Source organism: Erithacus rubecula, assembly GCF_903797595.1.
Source record: "Erithacus rubecula genome assembly, chromosome: 28".
NCBI classification, from domain to species: Eukaryota; Metazoa; Chordata; class Aves; order Passeriformes; family Muscicapidae; genus Erithacus; species Erithacus rubecula.
In genome coordinates this window covers 1,841,460-1,869,066 of record NC_136680.1, presented here as the reverse complement: position 1 = coordinate 1,869,066, position 27,607 = coordinate 1,841,460, and the positions used below count along the sequence as shown (strand labels likewise).

General features: G+C 53.1%; 3 protein-coding genes across 3 annotated transcripts; all 3 read left to right on the top strand.

Moving 5' to 3' along the window:
* Nucleotides 1–160: 160 nt before the first annotated feature.
* SGTA (small glutamine rich tetratricopeptide repeat co-chaperone alpha) lies at nucleotides 161–11,230 on the top strand. The gene is made up of 11 exons (XM_079328477.1): nucleotides 161–276; nucleotides 1,211–1,314; nucleotides 1,461–1,545; nucleotides 1,844–1,943; nucleotides 2,413–2,517; nucleotides 5,128–5,266; nucleotides 6,858–6,920; nucleotides 7,891–7,928; nucleotides 8,576–8,665; nucleotides 9,180–9,295; nucleotides 10,661–11,230. The coding sequence occupies exons 1-10, from the start codon at nucleotides 177–179 to the stop codon at nucleotides 9,292–9,294; spliced, it is 939 nt and encodes a 312-aa protein (XP_079184603.1). The 5' UTR covers nucleotides 161–176; the 3' UTR covers nucleotide 9,295; nucleotides 10,661–11,230.
* Nucleotides 11,231–13,768: 2,538 nt separating this feature from the next.
* Nucleotides 13,769–18,023, top strand: SLC39A3 (solute carrier family 39 member 3). The gene is made up of 3 exons (XM_079328474.1): nucleotides 13,769–13,900; nucleotides 14,884–15,165; nucleotides 17,057–18,023. The coding sequence occupies exons 2-3, from the start codon at nucleotides 14,959–14,961 to the stop codon at nucleotides 17,789–17,791; spliced, it is 942 nt and encodes a 313-aa protein (XP_079184600.1). The 5' UTR covers nucleotides 13,769–13,900; nucleotides 14,884–14,958; the 3' UTR covers nucleotides 17,792–18,023.
* A 5,262-nt stretch (nucleotides 18,024–23,285) lies between these two features.
* Nucleotides 23,286–24,354, top strand: DIRAS1 (DIRAS family GTPase 1). Its single transcript, XM_079328482.1, has one exon. It carries the CDS (start codon nucleotides 23,296–23,298, stop codon nucleotides 23,890–23,892), a length of 597 nt encoding a protein of 198 aa, XP_079184608.1. The 5' UTR covers nucleotides 23,286–23,295; the 3' UTR covers nucleotides 23,893–24,354.
* Nucleotides 24,355–27,607: the final 3,253 nt, after the last annotated feature.

The window sequence follows — 27,607 nt, the reverse complement described above, 5'->3', positions numbered from 1 at the left end:
TCTCCCCAGGGTGTTTTTTGGAACCCCTTTTCTCTCTGAACCCCCATTTTCTCTCCCCAGGATGTTTTTACCCCCTGAATCCCCATTTTCTCTCCCCAGGGTGTTTTTACCCCGTTTTCTCTCCCCAGGGTGATTTTGGGAGCAGCCCAGCCCACCCCTGGCACCTCAGTCCCAGCATGGCAGACCAGAAACGTTTGGCCTATTCCATCATCCAGTTCCTGCACACCCAGCTCCAGAGTGGGACCATGTCCCCAGATGCTCAGGAGAGTTTGGAAGGTGGGTGGCAGCATCAGGGCAAAATTTGGGGAAAATTTGGGTTTTCTTTGAGGTGGATTTTTCCTTTTGGGAGTTACTCATGGGTGTTGTTGGCTTAGATTGGTTTGTGATTTTTTTTTTTTTTTCCCAGAGCAGCTTAGCTGGGCTCCAAAACCTCCCTGATCCCTCCTTGGAGAATTAGAGTCTTCATCCTCTAAGATGAAAAGCAAAGGAGGCAGAGCCAGGAGGGTTCTGTGGAATTCCCAGACTCCAGGGAATCTTTGGGCTTGTTTTTTTTTCCTTTCCTACTCCCCAAAAATCTCTCCTCGCTGTTTTTCCAAAGGGCAAGGAGAGCAGGATGGATTTTAAAAGGAGCTTTTTGGATTTTAAAAGGAGCTTTTTGGATTTTAAAAGGAGCTTTTTGGATTTTAAAAAGAACATTTTGGATTTTAAAAGGAATTGTCTTTGATTTCTGGGTTTGACCCTTGTGGGATGGGAGGATCATTCCTAAGGGGGATGGCTGCTGGGAATATTTGGGATATTTTGGGATGTGAAATGTGGCAGGAGAGCTCTAGGAAATTCTCTTTTCCCTGCAGAGGAAGGAGGAGATGGATCAGGGTTCCCAGAGCCAGGGGAATGTTTGGATCTTTCCTTGGAGACAATTCTGGGTCATTCCCACATTCCCAGCTGTGGGAATTCTGCTGCACCCCCAGCCTGATTCATTCCCAACCCTCAGGAATCCCTGGGATTGGCTCCATCCAGAGGGAAACTTTCCCTGCCTCTGAATTTTGACAAAATCTAAGCATACAACCCAAAAAATCCCATTTGTTGTGGGGGAAAATATTGGGGTTTTTTCCCTGATTTTTTTTTTTCTTGAGAGAGAGATGAGGGAGAGGCATGAATATAATAAATATATAAATATCTATTAATTAATGACCTGACTCTCCTTTTCCAGTGGCCATCCAGTGCCTGGAAACAGCATTTGGGGTCTCCATGGAAGACCAAGGGCTGGCTGTGTCCCAAACCCTTCCTGAAATATTTGAAGCTGTGGCAGGGAAGGTGAGTGCTCTGAAATATTCAAATATTCCCTTTTCCCTGAGCTCTGCTGGGTTTTCCAGGAGGATGCTGCTCCTCTCTGAGCTGTGTGAGAGGGAGGGGGGAAAAGTTTTGGGATTCTCATCTCAGCTTCTCCCTCTCCTTGGAAGGAGCTGGAACATTCCAGAACAAACTCAGAGCCTGTCACCCCTTCAGAAGATGATGTGGCTGAAGCTGAAAGACTCAAAACTGAAGGTACCAAACCCTGGAGCTGCTGGATAATGAAATTTGGTGTTAATTGGGAGGGGATCTTAATTCCCTGATGCCTGGGGAATGCTTGGAATAGGGGGAAAAATGGGAATATTTCTATTTCTGCTTCTTGCTCTGCAGGGGTGTGGGGAGGTTTTGCTGGATCAGTGGGATTTTAATCCAAATTTTTGGGATGCAGGAATTTCACACTGACAAACCCTTTGCTACTCCCATGGATCCAAACCTTTACTTTAATTTATCTCATTTTTTTTCCCCCTTTTTTTCTCACCATCCTTTCCCAAAGGAAATGACCAAATGAAGGCAGAAAACTTTGAGGCTGCAGTGTCTTTTTATGGAAAAGCCATTGAGTTAAACCCAGCCAATGCTGTTTATTTCTGCAACAGGTATGGTGTCAGGGTTTTGCACCACTCATTAGTCAATATTTTTTTATTATTTTTCACTTTAAAAAAAAAAAAATTTAGAAGCAAACTGGAAAACGAAAAACTGGAAAACGAAAAACTTGAAAACGAAAAACTTGAAACGAAACAAAAAACTTTTAAAAAAACTGTAAAGAAAAAACTTTTAAAAATAGTTTAAAAAATTTTAAAAAACCCTTTAAACTTAAAAAGTAAAAACTTTCAAGTTTTTCCTCTTTGGGGAACGTTGAGGGATGAGGGAAATGGGAGGAATTTTAATCCTGGGAACGTCACCAGCAGAAATGAGAACCTGGATCTATACAGAGCTGGGGTTGGGTTTAACTCCAACCCAGCTCAAACCCAAGCTGGGCTCAGCCTGGAGGGTCCAGGCTTGACTTCCCTGGGGATGTTCCAGCTCTTCAGCATTCTCTGCTTCCCTCTTGTCCCATTTTTCCAGAGCTGCTGCCTACAGCAAACTGGGCAACTACGCAGGAGCCGTGCGGGACTGCGAGCGCGCCATCGGCATCGACCCCGGCTACAGCAAAGCCTATGGCAGGATGGGGTGAGGCAGAGCCCAGATCCCTGGGATTTTGGCTCCCTGAACATCCCACAATAAGGGTTTGATGGCTCTGCTGCACCATCAAAAAATTCAGGTTTTTTAGAGTGGAGAAAAATTAATAATTTTCAATTTTTCGCAATTTATTGGAGCAGCAGTTGGCTAAAAACGATGATAAAAAACCATCAGGAACTTTGATTCTATTTTCTTTTCTGATGAAATTTTGGGTCCCTGAACATCCCACAATAAGGGTTTGATGGCTCTGCTGCACCATCAAAAAATTCAGGTTTTTTAGAGTGGAGAAAAATTAATAATTTTCAATTTTTCGCAATTTAGTGGGGCAGCAGTTAGCTAAAAACGATGATAAAAAACTCTCAGGGACTTTGGTTTTATTTTATTTCCTGATGGAATTTTGGCTCCCTGAACATTCCAGAATAAGGGTTTGATGGCTCTGTTGCACCATCAAAAAGTTCTTTTTTTTTGGGTGGAGAAAAATCAATAATTTTCAATTTTTTGCAAATTAGTGGGGCAGCAGTTGGATAAAAACAGTGATAAAAAACCATCAGGAACTTGGATTCTATTTTCTTTTCTGATGAAATTTTGGCTCCCTGAACATCCCACAATAAGGGTTTGATGGCTCTGCTGCACCATCAAAAAATTCAGGTTTTTTAGAGTGGAGAAAAATTAATAATTTTCAATTTTTCGCAATTTAGTGGGGCAGCAGTTGGCTAAAAACGATGATAAAAAACTCTCAGGGACTTTGGTTTTATTTTATTTCCTGATGGAATTTTGGGTCCCTGAACATCCCACAATAAGGGTTTGATGGCTCTGCTGCACCATCAAAAAATTCAGGTTTTTTAAAGTGGAGAAAAATTAATAATTTTCAATTTTTCGCAATTTATTGGAGCAGCAGTTGGCTAAAAACGATGATAAAAAACCATCAGGAACTTTGATTCTATTTTCTTTTCTGATGAAATTTTAGCTCCCTGAACATCCCACAATAAGGGTTTGATGGCTCTGTTGCACCATCAAAAAGTTCTTTTTTTTTTGGGTGGAGAAAAATTAATAATTTTCAATTTTTTGCAAATTAGTGGGGCAGCAGTTGGATAAAAACAGTGATAAAAAACCCTCAAGGACTTTGAATTTATTTTTTTTTCCTACTGGAATTTTGGGTCCCTGAACAGCCCAGAATAAGGGTTTGATGGCTCTGTTGCACCATCAAAAAATTCAGGTTTTTAGAGTGGAGAAAATTTAATAATTTTAAATTTTTTGCAAATTATTGCTGCAGCAGTTGGGTAAAACAGTAATTAAAAAACCATCAGGAACTTTGATTTTATTTTACTTCTTGATGAAATTTTGGGTCTCTGAACACACCAGAATAAGGGTTTGATGGCTCTGTTGCACCATCAAAAAATTCAGGTTTTTTAGAGTGGAGAAAAATTAATAATTTTCAATTTTTCGCAATTTAGTGGGGCAGCAGTTGGGTAAAACAGTGATTAAAAAACCATCAGGAGCTTTGATTTTATTTTACTTCTTGATGAAATTTTGGGTCTCTGAACATACCAGAATAAGGGTTTGATGGCTCTGTTGCACCATCAAAAAGTTCTTTTTTTTTTGGGTGGAGAAAATTTAATAATTTTCAATTTTTCGCAAATTAGTGGGACAGCAGTTGGGTAAAAACAGTGATAAAAAACCCTCAAGGACTTTGAATTTATTTTTTTTCCTACTGGAATTTTGGGTCCCTGAACACATCACAATAAGGGTTTGATGGCTCTGCTGCACCATCAAAAAATTCAGGTTTTTAGAGTGGAGAAAATTTAATAATTTTAAATTTTTTGCAGTTTAGTGGGGCAGCAGTTGGGTAAAACAGTGATTAAAAAACCATCAGGAACTTTGATTTTATTTTACTTCTTGATGAAATTTTGGGTCCCTGAACATCCCACAATAAGGGTTTGATGGCTCTGCTGCACCATCAAAAAATTCAGGGTTTTTAGGGAGGAGAAATTTTAATATTTTTCAATTTTTAAGAAATTCATGGGGACAAAATTTGCATAAGACAAGTGACAGAAATCCCTCAGTGACTTTCATTTTTATTTTCTTTCCTGATGGAATTCTGAATCCCACAACAAAAATTTGATCACTCTGTTCCACCATGAAAAAAAATTCTCACAGTTTCAGGTTTTTAGAGTGGAGAAAATTTAATATTTTTCAATTTTTAGGAAGCTGGTGAGGACAACAATTGGATAAAAGTGACAGAAAAATTCCTGTGTTACTTTGAATTTTATTTTCTTTCTTGGTGGAATCTTGAATCCCTGAAAATTTTCACAGTTTCAGGTTTTTAGAGTGGAGAAAATTTAATATTTTTCCATTTTTAGCAAGTTGGTAGGGACAAATGGGTTTAAAAAATAGCCAAAAAAAAATCTGTCTGTAACTTTAATTTTTATTTTCTTTCCTGTTGGAATCTTGAATCTCTGAAAAATCCCTGCTGTAGCATCTTTTTAAGGTGGAAAAAATTTCATATTTTTCCATTTTTAACAAGTTGGTGGGGACAAATGGGTTAAAAAAATAACAAAAAAAAAAATCCTCAGTGCCAATAATTTTTATTTTCTCTCCCAGCTTGGCCCTTTCCAGCCTAAACAAACACACAGAAGCTGTTGTTTATTACAAAAAAGCTCTGGAATTGGATCCTGACAATGAAACCTACAAATCCAACCTCAAAATAGCAGAACAGAAAATGAAGGAGACTCCCAGTCCAGTAAGTTTGGGAGTTTATTTGGATTTAAATTGTTTTGTTTTTCATTCTAAAAGCAGCAGGTGGGTGTTAAAAAAAGCAAATTTTTAATGTAAAATTTGGGGTGGAGATGGTGAAGGATCCTGCTGTGAAATCCACAGGGGAAATTCTATTTTTGGGATTAAATTTTTCCAAAATTCAGCTTTTTTTTTTTTTTTTTAAATTCCCTGTGTACTTTTAACAGCACCAAAAGTGGTTTTAGGTGTTTTTTTTTAGACACAAAAGTTGTTTTTTTCCAGAAGAAACCTGAAGGTTTGGCTGTTCCAGGCAGGAATATCCTCATGGATAATTTTTGGGATTTTCCAGAGGGTTTTGTCAAGGATTAAAATTTGGATTTGGGATCCTGCCAGGACCTGCAGGGAGCCACAAAAAAAAAAAAAAGAGATTTGGGGAGACAGGACAAGGGGAAGGGAAAATGGGAAAGGAATTCTTGGCAATGAGGGGATGGGATGGAATTCCCAGAAAAATTGGATCCCTGGGATGTCCAGGCTGGGGAAGAGAAACTCCAGGGACTTGCAGAGGGTGAAGAGATTTGGGATGAGGGATGGAATTTCAGGATGCAGGGAATGGATTTAAACTGGGAAAAGGGGAATTTGGGTGGGATTTTGGGAAGAATTATTGGATTTGAGGATTCAAGGCCAGGCTGGAAAAGAGAAATTCCAGGGAAACATCAGAGCCTGAAGGGGCTGCAGGAGAGCTGGAGAGGAATTTGGGATAAAAAATGGAATTTCAGGATGCAGGGAATGGATTTAAACTGGGAAAAGGGGAATTTGGGTGGGATTTTGGGAAGAATTATTGGCTGGGAGGGAGCTGAGGGAATGGGATGGAATTCCAGAGGAGCTGTGGCTGCTCCTGGATCCCTGAAATGTCCAAGGAAAGGTTGGAGCAGCCTGGGATGGTGGGAATGGATCCCTTCATCCCAAAACATTCCTGGTGGGATTGCCTGGCTCTGGGAGTGAGGGATGGGATTTTGGGAATGGATCCCATTATCCCAAAACACTCCTGATGGGATTTTGGGAATGGATCCTATTACTCCAAAACACTCCTGGTGGGATTTTGGGAATGGATCCCATTACTCCAAAACACTCCTGGTGGGATTTTGGGAATGGATCCCATTATTCCAAAACACTCCTGGTGGGATTTTGGGAATGGATCCCATTACTCCAAAACACTCCTGATGGGATTTTGGGAATGGATCCCATTATCCCCAGGCATTCCTGGTGGGATTTTGGGAATTGATCCCATTATCCCAGGGCACTCCTGGTGGGATTTAGGGCATGGATCCCTTATCCCAGGGCATTCCTGGTGGGATTTAGGGCATGGATCCCTTATCCCAGGGCATTCCTGGTGGGATTTAGGGCATGGATCCCTTATCCCAGGGCATTCCTGGTGGGATTTAGGGCATGGATCCCTTATCCCAGGGCATTCCTGATGGGATTTTGGGATTGGATCCATTATCCCAGGGCATTCCTGGTGGGATTTAGGGCATGGATCCCTTATCCCAGGGCATTCCTGGTGGGATTTTGGGCTGACCCAGCTCTGTTTTCTCTTGCAGACTGGCGGCCCCGGCGGGTTCGACCTGGCAGGATTGCTGAACAACCCCGGATTCATGAGCATGGTGACTCCTCACCCTGGGCTGGATTCCCTGGGGGCTTTTCCCAGATGGGATTCCTTGGGATGGAGCCTCTCTGGGAGCTTTTCCTAATTGGAATTCCTTGGGATGGATTCTCTCTGGGAGCTTTTCCCAGTTGGAATTCCTTGGGATGGATTCTCCCTGGGAGCTCTCCTCACATGGAATTCCTTGGGATTCTTTGGGATGGAGTCTTTCCAGGAGCTTCATTGTCTCCCCACATGGAATTCCTTGGGATGGAGCCTCTCTGGGAGCTTTTGCCAGCTGGAATTCCTTGGGATGGATTCTCTCTGGGAGCTTTTCCCAGCTGGCATTCCTTGGGATGGATTCTCTCTGGGAGCTTTTCCTAATTGGAATTCCTTGGGATGGATTCTCTCTGGGAGCTTTTCCCAGTTGGAATTCCTTGGGATGGATTCTCTCCAGGAGCTTTTCCCAGTTGGAATTCCTTGGGATGGAGCCTCTCTGGGAGCTTTTCCTAATTGGAATTCCTTGGGATGGATTCTCTCTAGGAGCTTTTCCCAGTTGGAATTTCTTGGGATGGATTCTCTCTGGGAGCTTTTCCCAGTTGGAATTCCTTGGGATTGATTCTCTCTGGAAGCTTTTCTCAGCTGAAATTCATTGGGATGGATCCTCTTCAGGGGCTTTGGTGTGTCCCACATGGAATTCTTTGGGGTGGAGCCTCTCTGAGATTTTTTTTTCCAGTTGAGATTCCTTGGCATGGAATTTTTATGGAATTCCTCACATGGAATTTCTTTGGGAATTCCCAACTGGAATTCCTTGGGATGTAGTCTCTCCCAGTTTTTTCCCATAATTATTATTGAGGATTATTATATGAGGCACTCTTTAAGGATTAAACAGTTCAAACAAAAGTGTTGGTTTTTATTAAGTTATTATTCTTTTTGTTTTATTATTTTATTGAAAAGTGTTGTTTTATATTTTGATTTTTATTTTTTTACAGGCCTCAAACCTCATGAACAACCCCCAAGTACAGCAGCTGTGAGTCAGATCCTGCTTTTCCTGATTCTCTCTTGGAATTTGTGGGGTTTGACTTTCCCTGGTTGGGAGCAGGAGGGAATTTGGGTCAGGAATGTGGAGAGGGGCTCAGAACTGGCCCAGTTCCCTGGGAGAGGGATTTGGATAAAATTATTCCAGAGGGAGGTGGGATGGGATGGATCACTGCCCTGGGATTGGCTCTGCTGCAGTTTTATGGGATTTCAGGATTTCCCAGCTTGGCTAAAATGGGAATATTCCCATTTCTGGGTTGTTGTGAGGAGCAGCAGTACTTTAAGAAAATGGATAAATTAATAAATCCATTCCTGAGCATCCCTGCAGAGCATGGGAGGAGGGAGGGACCCTCTGGAGCCCCCAAATCCTCAGATTTTGGGATGACACCCTCAATTCCCACCTGGATTCAGCCCTGGAGGGAATCCTGTCATCCTGCAGGGAACGAGCAGGGCTGTGATCCCATAAATCCAGGAATCTGGGAATACTGACATTATTATAATTATTGCTATTTATTCTTCAGCTTAATTACTTATTATGACTGATCCAGGAAGAGCTGGGGCAGGGAATTCTGGAGATGGGAGGTTGCTCCCATTCCCAGGCGTTTTAGGGATTTTTCTGGGATTTTTTTCCCCTGGCAGAATGTCTGGGATGATCTCAGGAGGTCACAATGCCATGGGAGCCACCGGGAGCAGCCCCTCCACCAACGACCTGGCCAGCCTGATCCAGGCGTGAGTGGGGGGACAGGGTGGGGACAGTGTGGGGACATTGTGGGGACAATCCTGGGGACAGTGTGGGGACAACCAGGGGAGGGGTCTGGGGACATCCTGGGGAGAGGCCTGGGGACAATTTTGGGGGATAATCCTGGGGACATTGTGGAGACAGTCCTGGGGACCCTGCTTTTCCTGTTGTCCCCTCTGTCCCCTCTGTCCCCTCTTGTCCCTCTGTCCCTGATGTCCCCTCTTGTCCCCTCTGTCCCTCTGTCCCTGATGTCCCCTCTTGTCCCTGCTGTCCCTGCTGTCCCTGCTGTCCCTACTGTCCCCGCTGTCCCCGCTGTCCCTGCTGTCCCTGCTGTCCCTGCTGTCCCTCTGTCCCTGCTGTCCCTCTGTCCCCTCTGTCCCTGATGTCCCTGCTGTCCCTGATGTCCCTCTGTCCCCTCTGTCCCCTCTGTCCCCGCTGTCCCCGCTGTCCCTGATGTCCCCTCTTGTCCCTCTGTCCTGATGTCCCTGTGTCCCTGTGTCCCAGGGGTCAGCAGTTTGCTCAGCAGATGCAGCAGCAGAACCCCGAGCTCATCGAGCAGCTCCGCAGCCAAATCCGCAGCCGGACCCCGAGCGCCAGCAACGAGGAGCAGCAGGAGTGAGGTGGGAACAGGCGGAATTCCTGCTGGGAACAGGCGGAATTCCTGATGGGAACAGGCGGAATTCCCGCTGGGAACAGGCGGAATTCCCATTGGGAACAGGCGGAATCCCTGATGGGAACAGGCGGAATTGCCTTTGGGAACAGGCGGAATTCCCATTGGGAACAGGCGGATTCCATTGGGAACAGGCGGAATCCCTGATGGGAACAGGTGGAATTCTCATTGGGGAACAGGCGGAATTCCCATTGGGAACAGACGGAATTCCTGCTGGGAACAGGCGCTGGGAACAGGCAGAATTCCCATTGGGAACAGGCAGAATGCCATTGGGAACAGGCGGAATTCCCATTGGGGAACAGGCGGAATTCCCATTGGGGAACAGGCGGAATTCCCATTGGGGAACAGGCGGAATTCCCATTGGGGAACAGGCGGAATTCCCATTGGGGAACAGGCGGAATCCCCGCTGGGGAACAGGCGGAATCCCCGCTGGGGAACAGGCGGAATTCCCATTGGGGAACAGGCGGAATTCCTGCTGGGAACAGGCGGAATTCCCGCTGGGAACAGGCGCTGGGAACAGGCGGAATCCCTGATGGGAACAGGCGGAATCCCTGATGGGAACAGGCGGAATCCCTGATGGGAACAGGTGGAATTCGCATTGGGGAACAGGCGGAATTCCTTTGGGAACAGGCAGAATTCCCGCTGGGAACAACCAAAATTCCTATTGGGAACAGGCGGAATTAATTATTTAATTGAAATGGAAATAATTGAAATAAAATTAAAGTAACTTTAAAATACCAAAAGAAATTTCAATTATTGTTTTTGTTTAAATTTAAAATCATGAAAGCAAAAGAAAAATAAATTAAAATCGAAACAAAATGACATAAAAATATGTTCAAAATTAAATGAAATTTAAAAATTGAAGTGAAATAAGTGAAAATGAATTCAACTTAAAATAAATTGGATTGGAATAAAATACAATAATGAAAATAACATAGAAATAAACTGGCATTGAAATAAATTTTAAAATAAAAATTAAATACAAAAATTAAAAATAAAATCAATTTAAATTAAACAATAATTTAAATTAAAAAAGAAATAAATTTAAAATAAATAGTAATTTTAATTATCAAATTAAAAAATATATAAATAAAAATCAATTTAAAAGATATTAGATTGAAAGAAAAAAATGAAAGTTAGAAAAAAATAAATTTAAAAAATTGACACGAAACAAAAATAGAGGTTAAAAAAAATCAAAACAAAATTTAAAAAAAATTCGATTGAAATAAAATAAAATAAATAAAAATACACCAAATAAAACCTTGAAATTCCCATTTTTCCCCCACTGAATTCCCTGTTTTTCCTCTCTCTGCAGCTTTGGCAATTCCAGGATTTCTTTCCCAGCTGGAGCCGTGCCCGTGTTGCCATTTCTGCCCTTGGGAGTGTCCAAGAGGGGGAAAATCCCAAACCCAGAACGGAGAAAAACCAGAAAAATCCCCCAAATTTTCCATGCCCTGCATGTCCCCCACAATTCCCATTTTTCCTCCCGTTTTTTCCCCTTTTCCAGGTTTTTTTTTTATTTTTTTTTTTCCTCCTGGCAGCACCAAATTCTCAATTTCCCAACTGGACTGGGAGAATTCCACTGGGAAATTCCCAAATTCCTGCAGGATTTGCTGCCTGGGGACTTTTATTTTTAATTTTTCTTTTTTTTTGGAGGAGGATTTCCAAGCAAATTCTTCATTTTTTTCCCCTTTGGGAGCCACTTCCAAGAAGTGTTTGATTTCCTGCTCATCCCCAGCCTGGAATTCCTGGGATTTTCCACCTTCTGGGAATGAGGATTTTGCTTCAAATCTGGGATTTTTTGGGAATTTTGCTGCTCCCCTCTCCAGAATCCACAGGGGGAAGTCAGGACTGAACCTCCCCCAGGTGTTTGGGGCTTTTTTTTTTTTTTTTTTTTCCATCCCAAAAAATCCTGGAAAAAAATCCCATTTGAGTGTGTGACAACTCTGGAAAAAATGGGAATTTCTCCCATGGAACGTGGGCAGGGAGGGAGTGAAGATGTTTTTAGTGTGTTTAAAGGAGTTTTTTCTGAATTATTTTGATTTCTTTTAATTGCATGTGATCGACCTGGCTGGGATGGGGACATAGGGAATCCAAAAATTCCCTTTTTGGATCCAAATTTGGATCCAAAAATCTGGGATTTGAGCAGGGAGCCACCTCAAATCCCACCAGAGGGATATTTTTTAAAATCCAAAATGGATTTCAATCTGATTTTTTTTTTTTTTTTTGGCTCCTAGGGGAGGAGGAGCCCCCTCTGGAAAGTTGGGGAGATGGAAAAAATCATGGAAAAAAGTGATTTTTTTTTTTTTTTTTTTTTTTTTTTTTTGGTTGGGGCTCCGTGGAATTCATGTGGTTTGTGTCACTCATGAGGAATAAAACCATTTGGACACTTTGGTTGTTATCCCCTTGTGCTCAGGTGATTTTCCAGAATTTTCCATGGACTCAGGGCTCTGGTTTTCCCCTATGTTTCCCCCCTTTTTTCCCCTTATTTTTCCCCCTATTTTTTCCCTTTTTTTCCCTATTTTTTCCCTTTTTTCCCCCCATTTGTTTCCCTTTTTTTTCACCCATTTTCCCCCTTTTCCCCCCTTTTTTCCCCCTTTTTTTTTTCCTTTTTCCCCCTTTTTTCTTCCCTTTTTTCCCTTCTTTTTCCCCATTATTCCCCATTTTCACCCCATTTTTCCCCTTTTTTTCCCCCCATTTTCCCACCCATTTGTTTCCTTTTTTCCCCATTTCCCCCCCTTTTTTCCCCTTTTTCCCCTTTTGTTTTTCCTTTTTTTTTCCCCTTTTCCTCCTGTTTTTCCTCTGTTTTTTCCCTGTTTTTCCTTTTATTCCCATTATTCCCCATTTTTTCCCAATTTTCCCCCCATTTTTTCCCAATTTTCCCCCATCCCCCCCCATTTTTTTGTCATTCCCAGCAGCAATTTTCCTACATATTCCAACAGCACAAAAAACAAGAAATATTTTTTATATTTCTATTTTATCCCTCATTTCTCCTTCCCCCCTTTCATTTCTCTCCAGCTGCTTTTTTGTAGCTTCACCAAAGGAATTTGAGGCTGGAAAAGAAAATATTCCAGAATTATCCAAAAATAAGGAAACCACAGAACCATTTTCCTGCTTTTTTCAGCTCATTTTGTGCTGTTTCCTTCCCTTCACCCTCCTCTTTTTTCCCCACTGATTTTATTTTTGATTTTTCCACCTCTTTGGGTTGGATTTTTCCCAACCCTGAATTCCAGGTGAGGTTTTTCCACTGAATTTCTCCTGCCCTGCCTGGAGCTGCTCCTGAATTCCAGAGGATTTGGCTGCAACTGAACTGCCAAACTCCTTTTGGACTTTGCCAAAAATTCCCGGCTCTACTGGGAACTGACAGCGAGAAAAAAAAGGGAATTTTATGGAGTTTTACGGAATTTTATGGAATTTTATGGAATTTTCAGGTCAATCTCAGCTCTCCCTGCAGCATCCCGCAGCTGCATCGGTGCAGTTTGATCACAGAGCGGCAGGAGCAGGGGTGCGGGTGTGGCTGGTGCTGTCCCATTCCCGGTTGTTGTTTTTCCCCATTCCCGGTTTTCCCCCATCCCGGTTTTTCCCCGTTCCCGGTTTTTTTTTCCCCGTTCCCGGTTTTTCCCGGTGACCCGGCGCTGCCCCGGAACCCAGCGCTGCGGAACGCGTTTCCCGCGGACCTCAATCGCCGCCTCACCCGAGCTAGGCGTGGGCGCCTTGATTGACAGCTCCGGCTGCCAATCAGAAATCAGCTTTCCCGCCTCAGCCAATGGGAGGGCGCCGTGGGCGGGCGCGCGCGGGGCGGCCGGGCCGGGACCGAGCGGGACCGGCCGTGAGTGAGGGGGGGGCGCGGTTACCGCGGTAACGGGGGGTCGTGAGGGATGGCGGGGGGACCCGGGGGTCGCAGCGGGGCTGGGGGAGCCGGGGCTGCGGGGGGACAGCGGGGCTGGGCCCCAGCGTTGGATTGAGGGGTTGGGATTGGGGTGTGAGGGGATGGGGGGCGTCAAGCTCCTCCTCGCCATGAGGGGCTCGGGCTGGGGCTGGGACCCTCCTCGCCATGAGGGGCTCGGGTTGAGCCCCTTCCCCATCCTGAGGGTCTCAGGCCGGGCCCCTCCTCGCCATGAGGGGCTCGGGCTAAGCTCCATTTGCTTGTGAGGGGCTGAACCTGCGCCCCCTCCCCACCTTGGAGGGCTCAGGGCAGACCCCAACCCCCTCTGAGGGTCTCCCCAGCTGATCTCTCCCCATTTGAGCTTCTCAACCCAGAGCCCCCTCCCCTCATCTCTGCTCTCTTTGGAGGAGCCCCTTCCCCATTATCTCCTTTTTCAAAGTGATGGGACAGTCTCAAAGGCTTGGCAGGGCCAGTTTTTAACAGAAACCTGGGATTTAGAGCCTCAGGATGAGGAACCTATTGTTTTTCCTCCCACAGAGCCCTTTATGTAATAGTTTTCATCGCTTGGATGCTTCATTATGAGCCACTAATTGGAGCAGGAGCTGAGTTAACCCCTTGCAGCAGCAGTTTTGGGGCTGGGGGCACAGCCCAGGTGAGCAGGAGGAGCAGGTGAGGAGAAGCAGCTGGTCCTGGGGCTTCCTTTCCCTCTGGGCTGCTCCAGCCCCTCTCAGCTGGATGTGGCTGCTCCACCTGAGCTCGGGAGCTGGAGGCTTTGGATTGGGTTAAAAATGGGAAAAAAAGGGAAGTTCAAGGTTTCTGGGGTGAGCCAGGTGTGTTGCAGAGGTGTGAGCTCTGGGAAAGGAGGATTTGATCCCTTCTCTCTGCCCTGGCACAGGGGTGGGGAGTGACAGGGCTCAGATTTTGGGCTTGGCCAAACCTGGGTGAGTCAGTGTCACCTGCTGGGTTCTGAATTCCTCTGCTTGTCCCTTAGAGAGGGACTTGGCCCAGGGCCTGGGGTGGCAGGAGACACCAGGGCAACAGGGCTGGGGTTTGGGAAGGGAACAGATGGGATTTAGGAAGAGGAGAGGTGGGATTTGGGAAGGGGGGAGAGGGGATTTTGAGAAAGGGGTAGATGAGACTTTGGGAGAGGAATAAATGGGATTTTGGGAAGGGAGAGATGGGATTTTGGGAACAGATAGTATTTGGAAAGGGGAGAGATGGGATTTTGAGAAAGGAGTAGATGAGACTTTGGGAGAGGAATAAATGGGATTTTGGGAAGGGAGAGGTGGGATTTTGGGAAGGGGTTAGATGGGATTTTGAGAAGGGAGAGATGGGATTTTGGGAATAGATGGGATTTGGAAAGGGGAGAGATGGGATTTTAAGAAAGGGGTAGATGAGACTTTGGGAGAGGAATAAATGGGATTTTGGGAAGGAACTCCTCCCTGGGGGGGTGGAGAGGCCCTGGCAAGGATTTTCCAGTGGCTGGAAGTGTCCAAGGACAGGTTTTGGGAGTCCAGCCTGGCCTCAAAGACCTCCAGGGAAGGATAGTTAGATATGACCACAACTCCAACACTTTAAAACTCCTTTTGAATACAATTTAAACTTTCCTATGTCTCATTAAGCAACAACCTTTACACCATTCCCACCCGCAGGCAGCTCCACTCCCTTCCCAGGCTGATGCCTCCACTCTGAGCCCCTCCTGAGCATCCCTGGGAGCAGTGGCCAGGATGAGGATGGTGGTGGCCAAGGTGCTGTGCCTGCTGGCTGTGTGTGTGCTGGTGCTGGCAGGGGCCCTGCTGCCTGTCAGGCTGCTGGAGGCCGAGCCCGAGCGGGCTCAGCGCTCCCGCAGGGCGCTGGCACTCTGGAACTCCTTTGGGGCTGGTGTCTTCCTGGCCACCTGCTTCAATGCCCTGCTGCCTGCTGTCAGGGGCAAGGTGAGTGCTGCTGGGGGGACAGAGCCCAGCTGGGTCTTGCTGTCTTGGTTTGGAGGACAGGTGGCTGCCAATAAAATCATCTCTTTGGAATGGAGAGTGTAAACTCGCCCTCCCCCCGTCCAAATGATTGTGATTTTGAAATTAAGGGGCTGTCAGGAAAAGATGTGGGAATAGGAATAACAGTACTAGGAAAATTAAAATGGAAATGCAGCATCACAAAGAACAATCCCAAACCCTGCCAGAGTCAGAATCCAAGCTGACACCCTCAGTCAGTCAGGGTGGTGGCACAGTCCCATTCCATGGTGCTGCATCCTCCTGCAGGGGCAGATGTGGCTCAGCTGGAGCAGTGCTCCTGGAGAAGGTGCAGTTTCCTCTGAAGGTCCAGGGATGATGTGGAAGGGTCTGGCTTTCCTCTGGAATCCAGTGGAAAGACAGATAATTTGCTGTTCAAAATCTCAGTTTTTATCTGTGTAGGAAAGGCTTGGCTCCTGCCCTGGCAGGAGCATCTCCCAGTGGGATGATGGAATTTTATCAGCCATGCACTGGGACTCACTGGCCATGAACAGGAGATATCTCCTGGAGGGAGGATGGGCTGTGGGAAGATAAAGATGATTGCCCAGCTGGTTTAAAGATGGCCCATTAGCAGAGAATGTGTGCCAGGAGATCAGGGACACTGCCACACCCAGTTTAAAACAATGGCCCATTAACAGGAGATATCTCCCACAGTGATAAGAATCTGCCACACCCAGTTTTTAACAATGGGCCATTAACAGGTGATACCTCCTGGATGAAGGGTGGGTCATGGGAAAGATAAAGATGATTGCCCAGCTGGTTTAAAGGTGGCCCATGAGCAGAGAATATGTGCCAGGAGATCAGGGGCACTGCCCCACCTTCAAGAGATGTGACAGAATCCACATTTCTGGTCACATTAGCCCAACACACCTGCCTCACACATCACTGCTGGCTCAGGGAGGGCAGCTGTGCAACCTCCTGCTGCTCTCCATGGAAAAGGGGGAGGTTTTGGGGATACTGAGGAGGTGTGGGCTGTGAGGATCAAACAGCCAGGCAGAGATTTCCTGGCAAAGGCCAAGGGTGTGACAGCATTGATGGAGTGTCCATGTGGGAATGGATCCCTTCAGGGGGATAAAGGGATGGATTCAATGTGGGAAAGGGATCAAGAGATGGATTCATTGTGGGAATGTGGGAGTGGATCCCTTCAGGGGGATAAAGGGATGGATTCAATGTGGGAAAGGGATCAAGAGATGGATTCATTGTGGGAATGTGGGAAAGGGATAAAGGGATGGATTTACTGTGGGAATGTGGGAGTGGATCCCTTCAGGGGGATAAAGGGATGGATTCAATGTGGGAAAGGGATCAAGAGATGGATTCAATGTGGGAATGTGGGAATGGATCCCTTCAGGGGGATAAAGGGTGGATTCAATGTGGGAATGTGGGAAAGAGATAAAGGGATGGATTCAATGTGGGAATGTGGGAGTGGATCCCTTCAGGGGGATAAAAGGGTGGATTCACTGTGGATCTGTGGGAGTATGGGAATAATAGATCCTTTCTGGGGGATAAAAGGGTAGATTCACCGTGGGAATGGTTCCTTTCAGGGGGATAAAAGGATGGATTCACTGTGGATTTGTGGGAATGTGGGAAATGGGAATAATAGATCCCTTCAGGGGGATAAAGGGGTATATTCACTGTGGGAATGGTTCCTTTCAGAGGGATAAAGGGATGGATTCACTGTGGGAATTGATCCCTCCAAAAGGATAAAGGGATGGATTCACTGAAGATCTGTGGGAAGGGGATTAAGGAAAGGATTCACTGTTGGAATGTGGGAATGTCTCGCTCCACAGAATCAAGGGCTGATTCCTTTGCTCCCTTCCAGCTGGACGAGATCCTCAGGCAGAACAACATCACCACGGACTACCCAGTGGCCGAGACCATCATGATGGTCGGTTTCTTCCTGTCCGTCTTCGTGGACCAGCTCTTGCTGAGCTTGCAGAAGGAGAAACCCTCCTTCATCGACCTGGAGACCTTCAACGCGGGCTCGGACGGGGGCAGCGACTCGGAGTACGAGAGTCCCTTCATGGCCTCGCCGCGGGGCCGCGCCCTGCACTGGGAGCCCGGCCCCCACCCGCACAGCCTGGCGCTGCCCGAGCTGTCCCACTGCGGCCCCCGGCGCCTGCTGGGGCTGCTGTTCGCCCTCTGCACGCACTCCATCTTCGAGGGGCTGGCGCTGGGCTTGCAGGAGGACGGCAGCAGAGTGGTCAGTCTGTTCCTGGGAGTGGCCGTGCACGAGACGCTGGTGGCCGTGGCTTTGGGGATCAGCATGGCCAAAGCTTCGCTGCCGCTCAGGGACGCGGCCAAGCTGGCGGTGGCCGTGTGCTTGATGATCCCGCTGGGAATCGGCATCGGGATGGGCATCGAGAGCAGCGGCAGCGCCGCGGGCAGCGTCGCCTCCCTGCTGCTGCAGGGCGTGGCCGGAGGGACATTCCTCTTCATCATCTTCTTCGAGGTGCTGGCCAAGGAGCTGGAGGACAAGAGCCACCGGCTGCTCAAGGTGCTGTGCTTGGTGCTGGGCTACTCCGCGCTGGCCGGGCTGGTGCTCATCCCGTGGTGAGGGAGCAAAACTTCAGCTCTCCCCTCCCACCCGGCAGCGGGAGGAGCCGCCCCTTTCACCGCTGGGACAGCCCAGCCCGGGAGGTGTTTCCATGATGAGTTGGAGCAGGAGGAGCAGAATCTGTTCCCGTGTGCTCAGAGTGAGGAATATCCCCGGGGATCGGCCCTGCCCGAGGGCCGCAGGGATTAGCGGGCACAAACATTAAGGATCCGGGTAAAATCTGCTTCCAAGAGCTCCTCGAGGAGCTCTGCCTCCTTCCCCTCAGGCTGGGAGCCTGCTCTGGAGGCTCTGAGGAGGTGAGGAGCAAACAGGAATGGAGGCAGAGCAGGTGGGAGCAGGGATTGCCAGCCTGCACTAAGCTGCTTTCCCTGGCTTAGTTCAGAGCAAAACCTGGTTGTAAGAGCTGCCAAAAATAACATCCCTGTGGGGCTTCCAGGACCTGCTGCCTCTGCACAGCTTCCAGTGCCCCACCTGGGGCTCAGGGAGCTCAGCTTTCCCAGGGATTCATGGAGAAGATGAGGCCAGGCCCCTCTGCCCTGCTTCCTTCTCAGCACCGTATCCACAGGCTGAGCATTCCCTAAGGAAAACCTCTGAAAACCACAGGATGAATCCCAGGATGGTTTGGCTTGGGGAGCACCTTAAAACCCATCCAGTGCCATGGCAGGGACACCTTCCACTATCCCAGGTTACTTCAAGCCTTGTCCAGCCTGGCCTTGGACTCTTCCAGGGATGGAGCAGATCCTCACCTTATCCAGAACCTGGGATCCACGAACTTGCAATAACAATTCCCAGCACTGACATTTTGGGACAAACTCTTGTGTTTTCAGTGCTCTGCAACCAGAGAGGCTGAGCAGCTGCCATCAGGAGCTGCTCCAAGGCTTTTCCAGGTTTCCAGAGGAATGGAATCACCTCCCCTGTGGGGGGAGAACGGAGGTGCCACTGAGAGACACGAGCTGCAGAACCCCGGGGAGCTGATCCCGCTGGATTTACCCTCGAGGGCAGAGGAGCTGGGATCAGAGGCTGGAGCTGGGAATGTGCTCCCTCCCTAGCAGTGAAACACAGCCTGGCTCAGGCAGGGGCTGCATTTTAATTACCCAGAGCCTTCACTGCAGCAGCAGCAGCTTCCGCCGGCTCCTGGAAGCGCTGATGGAATTATAAGGATGGCGCAGTGCCGGCAGCGGGAAGGAGGCTGAGAGCCTCGGTGGTGGCCCAGCTGCAGCATATGGAGGCAGCTGAGCATCATCTGACAGATCCTGGGGCTCGTTAGTTTAATTGCTGCAACATCCCCGAGTCAATTAATCTTCCTTTGAAAACCTGGAGTGGAAAGGGGGGGGCGGTGGAGGGAGGTTATTTTGGGCCTGGCATGACACAAAGCAGCAGGATGAGGAGAACGTGATTTGGTGATTTGCCTGGGTGTGATAAAACCTCGGGGCTGTTTCACTTCCCTGGGGGGGGATCAGGGGGGACAGGTGACACTTGTTGGGGCTGTCACCTCCATTTCACACCCTCCTCCCGCTGCAGTTTGGGATTGGGGGGCTGTGAAGTGCCAGAGGGTGCTGAGCTCCCCCATCCTCATCCTGCCATCCTGGGGGGGTTCATCCTCATCCTGCCATCCTGGGGGGGGGCTCATCCTCCAGAGAGGAGGAGGAGGAGGCCCTGCTGCTCCCAATAAATTCCCTGCCCTTCTCCCCTCGCCGTCACTCGCTTTTCTTTGATGTCCCCCACGGCTGCTCCACGTCCGGCTCACGCGGCGGCCGCACGTGCCCGGTGCCGGCGTGGGCTGAGCCCCTCGTGGCCACCAAACCCCCCCAGAGCCCCGCTGAGCCCGGGGGAGGGGGCCCAGGACCCCCCAGCGCCCCCCGCCCGGCAGCGCCGTGATTCAGCCCAGCGTGAGCGGCCGCCCCGTTGCGTCAGGCCCGGCGGGGAGCCGCGGCTCAATGGAACGAGGAGGAGCCGCAGGAAAAGCATCGAGGCGAACTCATTCATTGCCTTTAACGAGGAGGATCCGGCTCTGAGCGCCGCGGGAGGGGGGGCTGAGGCTGCCACCGCCCCCCCCCGGGCCTTGTCACCTCAGCGGGAGGGCCGGGCCGGGGTCCCCGTGCCCCCTCCCCGTTCCCGTGGGGACGCGGTGCCAGCGCGTGGGTGCCGCCGTGGCCCGGTGCCCGCCGGCTGCTATTAATAGAGGCTGCGGATTTTAATTGCTGCCGCTCAGGAGTGGGGGGGGGGGGAGGCAGGAGCAGACCCTGGCGGTGACAGGGACTGGCAGACCCCCGGTGGCACCGGTCACCTCCAGCCCCCAGGGCCAGCGGGGACACAGAGCTGGGTTTGGTCACCCTGGGGCTCGTCTGGTCCCACTCAGCACCTGAGTGTCCAGGACCCCCAGTGTGTCCCCTCAGGGGGGGTGTGGGGCTCTGCCATGAGCAGGTGACACCAGTTGGTGACAAAGGCCCTGTGGTGTGCACAAGCTCCTGGTCCTGTGCTGGGGTGGCACCATGGCCTCTGTGTCCCCAAAGCCACCCCCAACTGCCACAGGGGCTCACGGCACCCTCTGCCAGCCGTGCCCTGCCTGGCTGGGACCTTGGCATCCATCTGTCCTGTCCCTGTGTCCCCTGTCACCACCTGTGGGGTTCTGTCCCCATCCTCGAGTCCCTGGGCTGTCCCTCCTCATGTGGATTCATGTTCCCACCTGTGCACGTCTCCGTGTGGGGTTCCTGTCCGTGTGTCCTCATCCCCAGGTGTCCCTGTCCATGTGTCCCCATCCCGTGTCTCCCTGCCTGGCTGTCCACCCTCACCCCCATGTGTCCCCATCTCTCTCCATGTGTCCCTGTCCCTATTCATGTGGCCCTGTTTGTGTCTCTTCTCTGTGTGTCCCCATCTCATTCCTATCTGTCTGTCTGTCTGTCTGTCCCCGTCCCTGTGTTTCCATCCCATGGAACCCCATCCCTGTCCGTGCATCCCTGTCCATATGTCCATGTGTCCCCGTGTCCCCATCCCTGTCCGTGTGTCCATCCCATGGATCCCCATCCCTGTCCGTGTGTCCATCCCATGGATCCCCATCCCTGTCCGTGCATCCCTGTCCATATGTCCATGTGTCCCCGTGTCCCCATCCCTGTCCTTGTGTCCCCATCCCTGTCCGTGTATCCATCCCATGGATCCCCATCCCTGTCCGTGTGTCCATCCCATGGATCCCCATCCCTGTCCGTGTGTCCCCGTCCCTGTCCGTGCATCCCTGTCCGTGTGTCCCCGTCCCCGTTCGTGTGTCCCCGTCCCTGTCCGTGTGTCCCCATCCCTGTCCGTGTGTGCCCGTCCCGGAGCCGTTCGGGGCCGGGCCCGGGGGTCCGGGGCCCCGGGCGGGGCGGGTGCGGCGGGCGGGGCCGGCGGCGGGGCGGGATCGGCTCTGCGGCGGCCGCACCGCGCCGAGCCGAGCCGAGCCGAGCCGAGCCGAGCCGAGCCGGCCGCAGCCCCGCCGCACCGAGCCGAGCCGAGCCGCGCCGGGCGGAGCGGAGCCGCCGCGCCGGGGCCGCCCCGGGCCGGGCCATGCGCTGAGGCCGCCGCGCCGCCCGCAGCCAAGGGCGGATCCCGGGCAGGACACGGTGAGGCGGCGGGCACCGCAATGCGACCGGCGCGGCGGGGGCCGGGGGAGCGCGGCCGGCGCGGCGGGGAGCGGGGGATGCTGCGGGACGGGCGGGGAGCGGCGCGGGGGGACCCGCCAGCCTGCCCCGCCATCTGCCCCTGCCCTTCTGCCGCCTCCCCGTCTCCATCCTGAGCGGGATGCTCGTCCCTCCCGCCCCTTCTCCTGCTCCTCCATCTCCATCCTGCCTCTCCATCCCTGTTCTGCTCTTCCCCTGAGCGCGATGTTCGTCCACCTTGCTCTTCCTCTGCCCCTCCGACCTTCTCCTGCTGCCCCTTCAGCCCCTTCTCCTGCTCCTTCATCCCTCCATCCCGCCCTTCCCTGCCGCTCCATCCTCCCTGCCCTGCCCTCCATCCTGACCCCCAGGTTCCCACCAGCGTCACCCCCGGTGCTGGGGCCCGACTGGGAGGGTGCTGGGTGATCCTGGGGGGTTCTGGGGGTGCAGAGCCCCCCGGCAGGATCAGGCGCGGGTGGTCCCTGCCCACCAGCTGAGGGGGGGCCGTGCTCCGGACCCTCGGGCACCAGGGACTGTTGGGATCGGGGTGCTGCTGGCCACAGGCAGTGGGGTCACCCCAAAGAGCCCCCCAGGTCCCGTGAGGGTCTGTCCAGCCCAGCCCCCCACCTCAGCGCCCCATGGCAGGACTGTGAGGCCGGGGGCACTTCTGACAGGTGGGACGGGCAGGTGGAACAAGTGGGATGGGACAGGTGGGACACGTGGGATGGGACAGGTGGGATGGGACAGGTGGGACCATTGCCAGCTCAGCCCCAGCCCCTGCTCCAGCCCCTGGGTGCTGGTGATGCTCCCGGCACGGGGGGATCCAGGGAGCCCACCATGGGATGGGTGGGGATGGGCTCCTCCAGCTCCTCACCTGGCTCTGGTGTTTGGGGACATGCTGGGGGTTTGGGGTTGTTTTGTGGGGTCCAGATCCCCCAGTGCCCGGGGTGGGAAGGGGCTGGTTCCCACCAGCAGGAGTTGCCATGCCCAGGGCAGCCACCAGCACGGGGCTGTCTGGGGCACTTTGCTGTCCCCATCCCTGAGCTGGGGTGGCAGGAGTGGAGCTGACTGTGGACAGTCCTTAGCCATACTCAGACCCCCTTCCCACTCCCCTCCTTCCCACTCATCCTATGACTGGAGACCCTCAGAAACCTGTCCTGTGGTGGGTTTAATATCCCCAAGGCCGTGGGAGGGTCCCACACACCTTGGGGACCCTCTTGGGACAGAGCTGGTGCTGCCACCCCTGTGCTGCACTGGGGGAACTGGAGCAGGGCCCAGCTCTTTGTGCCCCCACATTTCACACTCAGGGGGGCACTGGGGACCTTGCCCGGGTCCAGGTGTCCCCTGTGGGTGGGCACCAAGGTTTGGCAAATTGAGGGTGGCCAGAGGGGGTCCCTGACCCACTGCACACACCCATGGCTGTGCCACACTCCTTTCCTGCTCTTCCCAAAGCATCCCTGGGGTGGGAGCAGAGCAGAGGGGTGGCACAGGGAGTGACAGGAGTGACAGAGGTGACAGCACACCAGCAGCATGGCCTGTGTGTGGAAGGCACCTCTGTACCTGTCCAGAGAGCCCAGCTGGGCGCTCCAGGTGCCACCATGTCCTCTCCGGGTCAGCCACTGCCCTGCAGAGCTGCTCCCACTCCCCAGCAGGCTCGGGGGGTCCCGGCCCAGCCAGCCCCCCCCAGCAGCCTCGGCAGCAGCTGCGGTGCCGGTGGCCACGCTCGGCCATATGGCCACAGCGGGCGGCCGGTAAAAATAACCAAGGCGGCCGCACCCGGGACCGGCCGGCAAGGGCGTCCCAAGGGCAGCGAGCCCAGCAGGGCCGGACTGGGGGGGTGACCCCTCCCTGTGCCCCCCACAGCCACCGCGGGGCAAGATGCCGGAGCAGAGCAACGACTACCGGGTGGTTGTGTTCGGGGCCGGCGGCGTGGGCAAGAGCTCGCTGGTGCTGCGCTTCGTCAAGGGGACCTTCCGCGACACCTACATCCCCACCATCGAGGACACCTACCGGCAGGTGATCAGCTGCGACAAGAGCGTGTGCACGCTGCAGATCACCGACACCACCGGCAGCCACCAGTTCCCGGCCATGCAGCGCCTGTCCATCTCCAAGGGCCATGCCTTCATCCTGGTCTTCTCGGTCACCAGCAAGCAGTCGCTGGAGGAGCTGAAGCCGATCTACCAGCAGATCGTGCAGATCAAGGGCAGCGTGGAGAGCATCCCCATCATGCTGGTGGGCAACAAGTGCGACGAGACGCAGCGCGAGGTGGAGAGCAGGGAGGGGGAGGCCGTGGCCAAGGAGTGGAAATGCGCCTTCATGGAGACCTCGGCCAAGATGAACTACAACGTCAAGGAGCTCTTCCAGGAGCTGCTGAACCTGGAGAAGAGGAGGAACGTCAGCCTCACCATCGACGGGAAGCGCTCCAGCAAGCAGAAGAGGACAGACAAAATCAAGGGGAAGTGCAGCATCATGTAGAGCCCCGGACTGGCCCCTCGCCCCCCCTCCACCTCCCGATGTCCCCCTCCCCTCCTCCCCCCCACGGCTGGACGTGGCAGTGGCATCGCGGCGGGACCGTCCCTCGTGCTCCGTGTGCCATCACTGTGACTGTGCGGGGACAGGGTGAGGACGGGGCCGAGCCGAGGGACACGCGGCCACCGCCCTGGGCAGGGCAGCACCGGGGACTCTCCGCCGGGACACCCGGAGCGCCCCCCCCGCACTCACAGCACAACCGGGGCCACCGGGCCCGGCCGCCGTCGGTCCTCGTGGGAGGGAAGGACGGTGCCACGCGGGGGTGGCAGTGTCACCCTTGGGGACAGTGCCACGCGCCCCCGTCCCCACGCCATAGCGCTCTGCTCCTGCGGGCAGAGCCCCGGGGCGGGGGCAGCCCCCGCGCGGTGCCCGTGTCCCCCTGCCCGCTGTCCCCCAGCCCCATCCTGGTGCCATCAAATCCCCCAGCCCCATCTGCCACCCCCAGCCCGGCACCGTGACTCCTCCCTTTGCCCCCAACCCCATCGTGGTGCCATGGCCCCCCCACCCCCGAGCCCCCAGCCCCACTTTAGCGCCGCGGGCCCCCCCGTGTCCCCCCCAGCCCCCCGTGCCGGTGCCGCAGCCGGAGCCGCCAGCCCAAGCACAAAGCATCGGGTCCGCGGGAGGTCCTGACCCAGCACAATCCTGGCGAGCTCCGGCGGGAGACCCCCGGCCCACGGCCAGCCGCGCCCCCGCCGCCCCCTCCCCGCGGTGCCACCCTGTCCCCAGAGTCCCCTCCCCTCGCGGGGTGACCCGGCCCCGCACCCCGGGACCTCCCTAAACCCCGGGACCCCCCGCACCCCGGGACCCCCCGACCCCCGGGACCCCCCGGAACCCGGGACCCCCGCACCCCGGGACCCCCCGCACCCCGGGACCCCCCGTCCCCCTCCAGCTCTGGCGCAGCCCCGCTTGTTCCACCCCCCAGCCCCGGCCGGAGCGGGGTCCCCGCGCTGTCACCAGCCCCTCGTCCCCTCGAGGTTTGTCCCCTCGCTCCGGCCCCGCTCCTTCCCCCGCCACCCCGGGGTGTCCCCAAGGGGTGTCCCCAAAGGGGTGTCCCCGGGCAGGCCGAGCCCCCCAGCTCCCCGCACCCCCCCCGGCTTTTTACACGAGGATCCGAGCGCCCAGGGGACAAGGTGACGATGTAGCCTTTATTCTAGAAATAGTCTTCCTTCAATAAAGAGACGAGAAACGCTCCCGCGTCCCCCGGAGCCGCCCCCGGCCGGGCGGGAGCCACGGGGGGTCCCGGGAAGGGCGGCGAGGTGAGTGGGATGTGACACGCGTGGTCACTGTCCCTGCGGACAGGGGACAGGCACGGCTCTGTGGGACACGCGTGGGGTGTGTGCGGGGCCGTGTGTGTGTGTGGGACGTGTGGGACGTTTGTGTGTGTGACGCAAACGTGACGTGTGTGACATTTGAGTGTGTGACATATGTGACATTTGTGTGACGTGTGACGTGTTTGTGTGATATGTGTGATATTCATGCATGCGACATGTGACATTTGTCTGTGTGTGACGTGTGACATTTATGTGTTTTACTCGTGTGACATTTGTCTGAGTGTGCCATGTGTGACATTTATGTGTTTTACACGTGTGACATTTGTCTGTGTGTGCCATATGTGACATTTGTGTGTGTGACATTTATGTGTGTGTGCCATGTGTGACATTTATGTGTTTTACACGTGTGACATTTGTCTGTGTGTGCCATGTGTGACATTTATGTGTTTTACACGTGTGACATTTGTCAGAGTGTGCCATGTGTGACATTTATGTGTTTTATTCGTGTGACATTTGTCATAGTGTGCCATGTGTGACATCTATGTGTTTTACTCGTGTGACATTTGTCTGTGTGTGCCATATGTGACATTTGTGTGTGTGACATTTATGTGTGTGTGCCATGTGTGACATTTATGTGTTTTATTCGTGTGACATTTGTCTGAGTGTGCCATGTGTGACATTTATGTGTTTTACACGTGTGACATTTGTCTGTGTGTGCCATATGTGACATTTGTGTGTGTGACATTTGTCTGTGTGTGCCATGTGTGACATTTATGTGTTTTACACGTGTGACATTTGTCTGTGTGTGCCATGTGTGACATGTGCACATGCGTGTGTGACGTGTGTGACACACGTGGCGTGTGTGACACGTGTGTGACACAAACGTGACACGTGCACGCGTGCGTGCCACACGTGACACGCGTGCACAGGTGTGTGTGTGCGCGCGCGCGCACACGTGTGACGTGTTCCGTGTGTTTGCGCACGTGTGCGCCACGTGTGCCGCGCGCTCCCGCGCGTGCCGCGCGCTCCCGCGCGCCGCCGTCCCCGCCCGTGCCCGCGGGGAGGGGGCGGGAGCGCGGCGCGTGCGTCATCACGCCCCCGTTGCCATGGAAACCGGCGCAGCTCCGCGGGCGCGGGAGCCGCGTGGGCCCCGGGAGCGGGGGGGGGGAGGGGAGGGGAACGGGGCTGGTGCGGGAACCGAGAGCGGGGGGGACGAGGGGATGGGCAGGGGTCTGTGGGGATGGGCAGGGGTCTGTGGGGATGGGCGGGGGTCTGTGGGGATGGGGGGGGTCCGAGGGGATGGGCAGGGGTCTGTGGGGATGGGCGGGGGTCTGTGAGGATGGGCAGGGGTCTGTGGGGATGGGCGGGGGTCCGAGGGGATGGGCGGGGGTCTGTGGGGATGGGTGGGGGTCTGTGGGGATGAGCGGGGGTCTGTGGGGATGGGCAGGGGTCTGTGGGGATGGGCGGGGGTCTGTGGGGATGAGCAGGGGTCTGTGGGGATGGGCAGGGGTCTGTGGGGATGGTGATGGATCCATAGGGATGGGCGGGGGTCTGTGGGGATGGGCGGGGGTCTGTGGGGATGGGCGGGGGTCTGTGGGGACGGGCGGGGGTCTGTGGGGATGGTGATGGATCCATAGGGATGGGCGGGGGTCTGTGGGGATGGGCGGGGGTCTGTGGGGATGAGGGGGAATGAGGGGATGGGCAGGGGTCTGTGGGGATGGGCAGGGGTCTGTGGGATGGGCAGGGGTCTGTGGGATGAGCAGGGGTCTGTAGGGACGGGCAGGGGTCTGTGGGGATGGGTAGGGGTCTGTGGGGATGGGCAGGGGTCTGTAGGGACGGGCAGGGGTCTGTGGGGATGGGTAGGGGTCTGTGGGGATGGGCAGGGGTCCCTGGGGATGGCACAGGTTGGAGGATGGCAGGGATTGGTGGGGATGGTGATGGATCCATAGGGATGGTTGTGGATCCGTGGGGATGACACAGATCTGTGGGGATGGTTGTGAATCTGTGGGATCATCATGGATCCATGGAGATGATCATGGATCTGTGGGATGGTCATGGATCCATGAAGATGATCATGGATCTGTGGGAACAGTCCCAGCTCTGTGGGGATGGCAGGGCTCGGTGTGGACAGCCACAGACAGGTCCCTGGGGACAGTCACGGCTCTGTGGGGACAGCCAGGGCTCAGTGGGATGGTCACAGCTCCATGGGGATGGTCACAGCTCCGTGGGGACAGCCAGGGCTCAGTGGGATGGTCACAGCTCCATGGGGACAGCCAGGGCTCAGTGGGATGGTCACAGCTCCATGGGGATGGTCACAGCTCCATGGGGACAGCCAGGGCTCAGTGGGATGGTCACAGCTCCATGGGGATGGTCACAGCTCTGTGGGGACA

Bases quoted from the DNA above. Each gene is read 5' to 3' on its own strand.
- SGTA (XM_079328477.1), top strand. From the start codon at position 177: ATGGCAGACCAGAAACGTTTGGCCTATTCCATCATCCAGTTCCTGCAC. The intron at 2,518-5,127 runs GTGAGGCAGAGC...TTTCTCTCCCAG, and splicing joins AAAGCCTATGGCAGGATGGG to CTTGGCCCTTTCCAGCCTAA. The intron at 7,929-8,575 runs GTGAGTCAGATC...TTCCCCTGGCAG, and splicing joins AACCCCCAAGTACAGCAGCT to AATGTCTGGGATGATCTCAG.
- SLC39A3 (XM_079328474.1), top strand. From the start codon at position 14,959: ATGAGGATGGTGGTGGCCAAGGTGCTGTGCCTGCTGGCTGTGTGTGTG. The intron at 15,166-17,056 runs GTGAGTGCTGCT...GCTCCCTTCCAG, and splicing joins TGCCTGCTGTCAGGGGCAAG to CTGGACGAGATCCTCAGGCA.
- DIRAS1 (XM_079328482.1), top strand. From the start codon at position 23,296: ATGCCGGAGCAGAGCAACGACTACCGGGTGGTTGTGTTCGGGGCCGGC.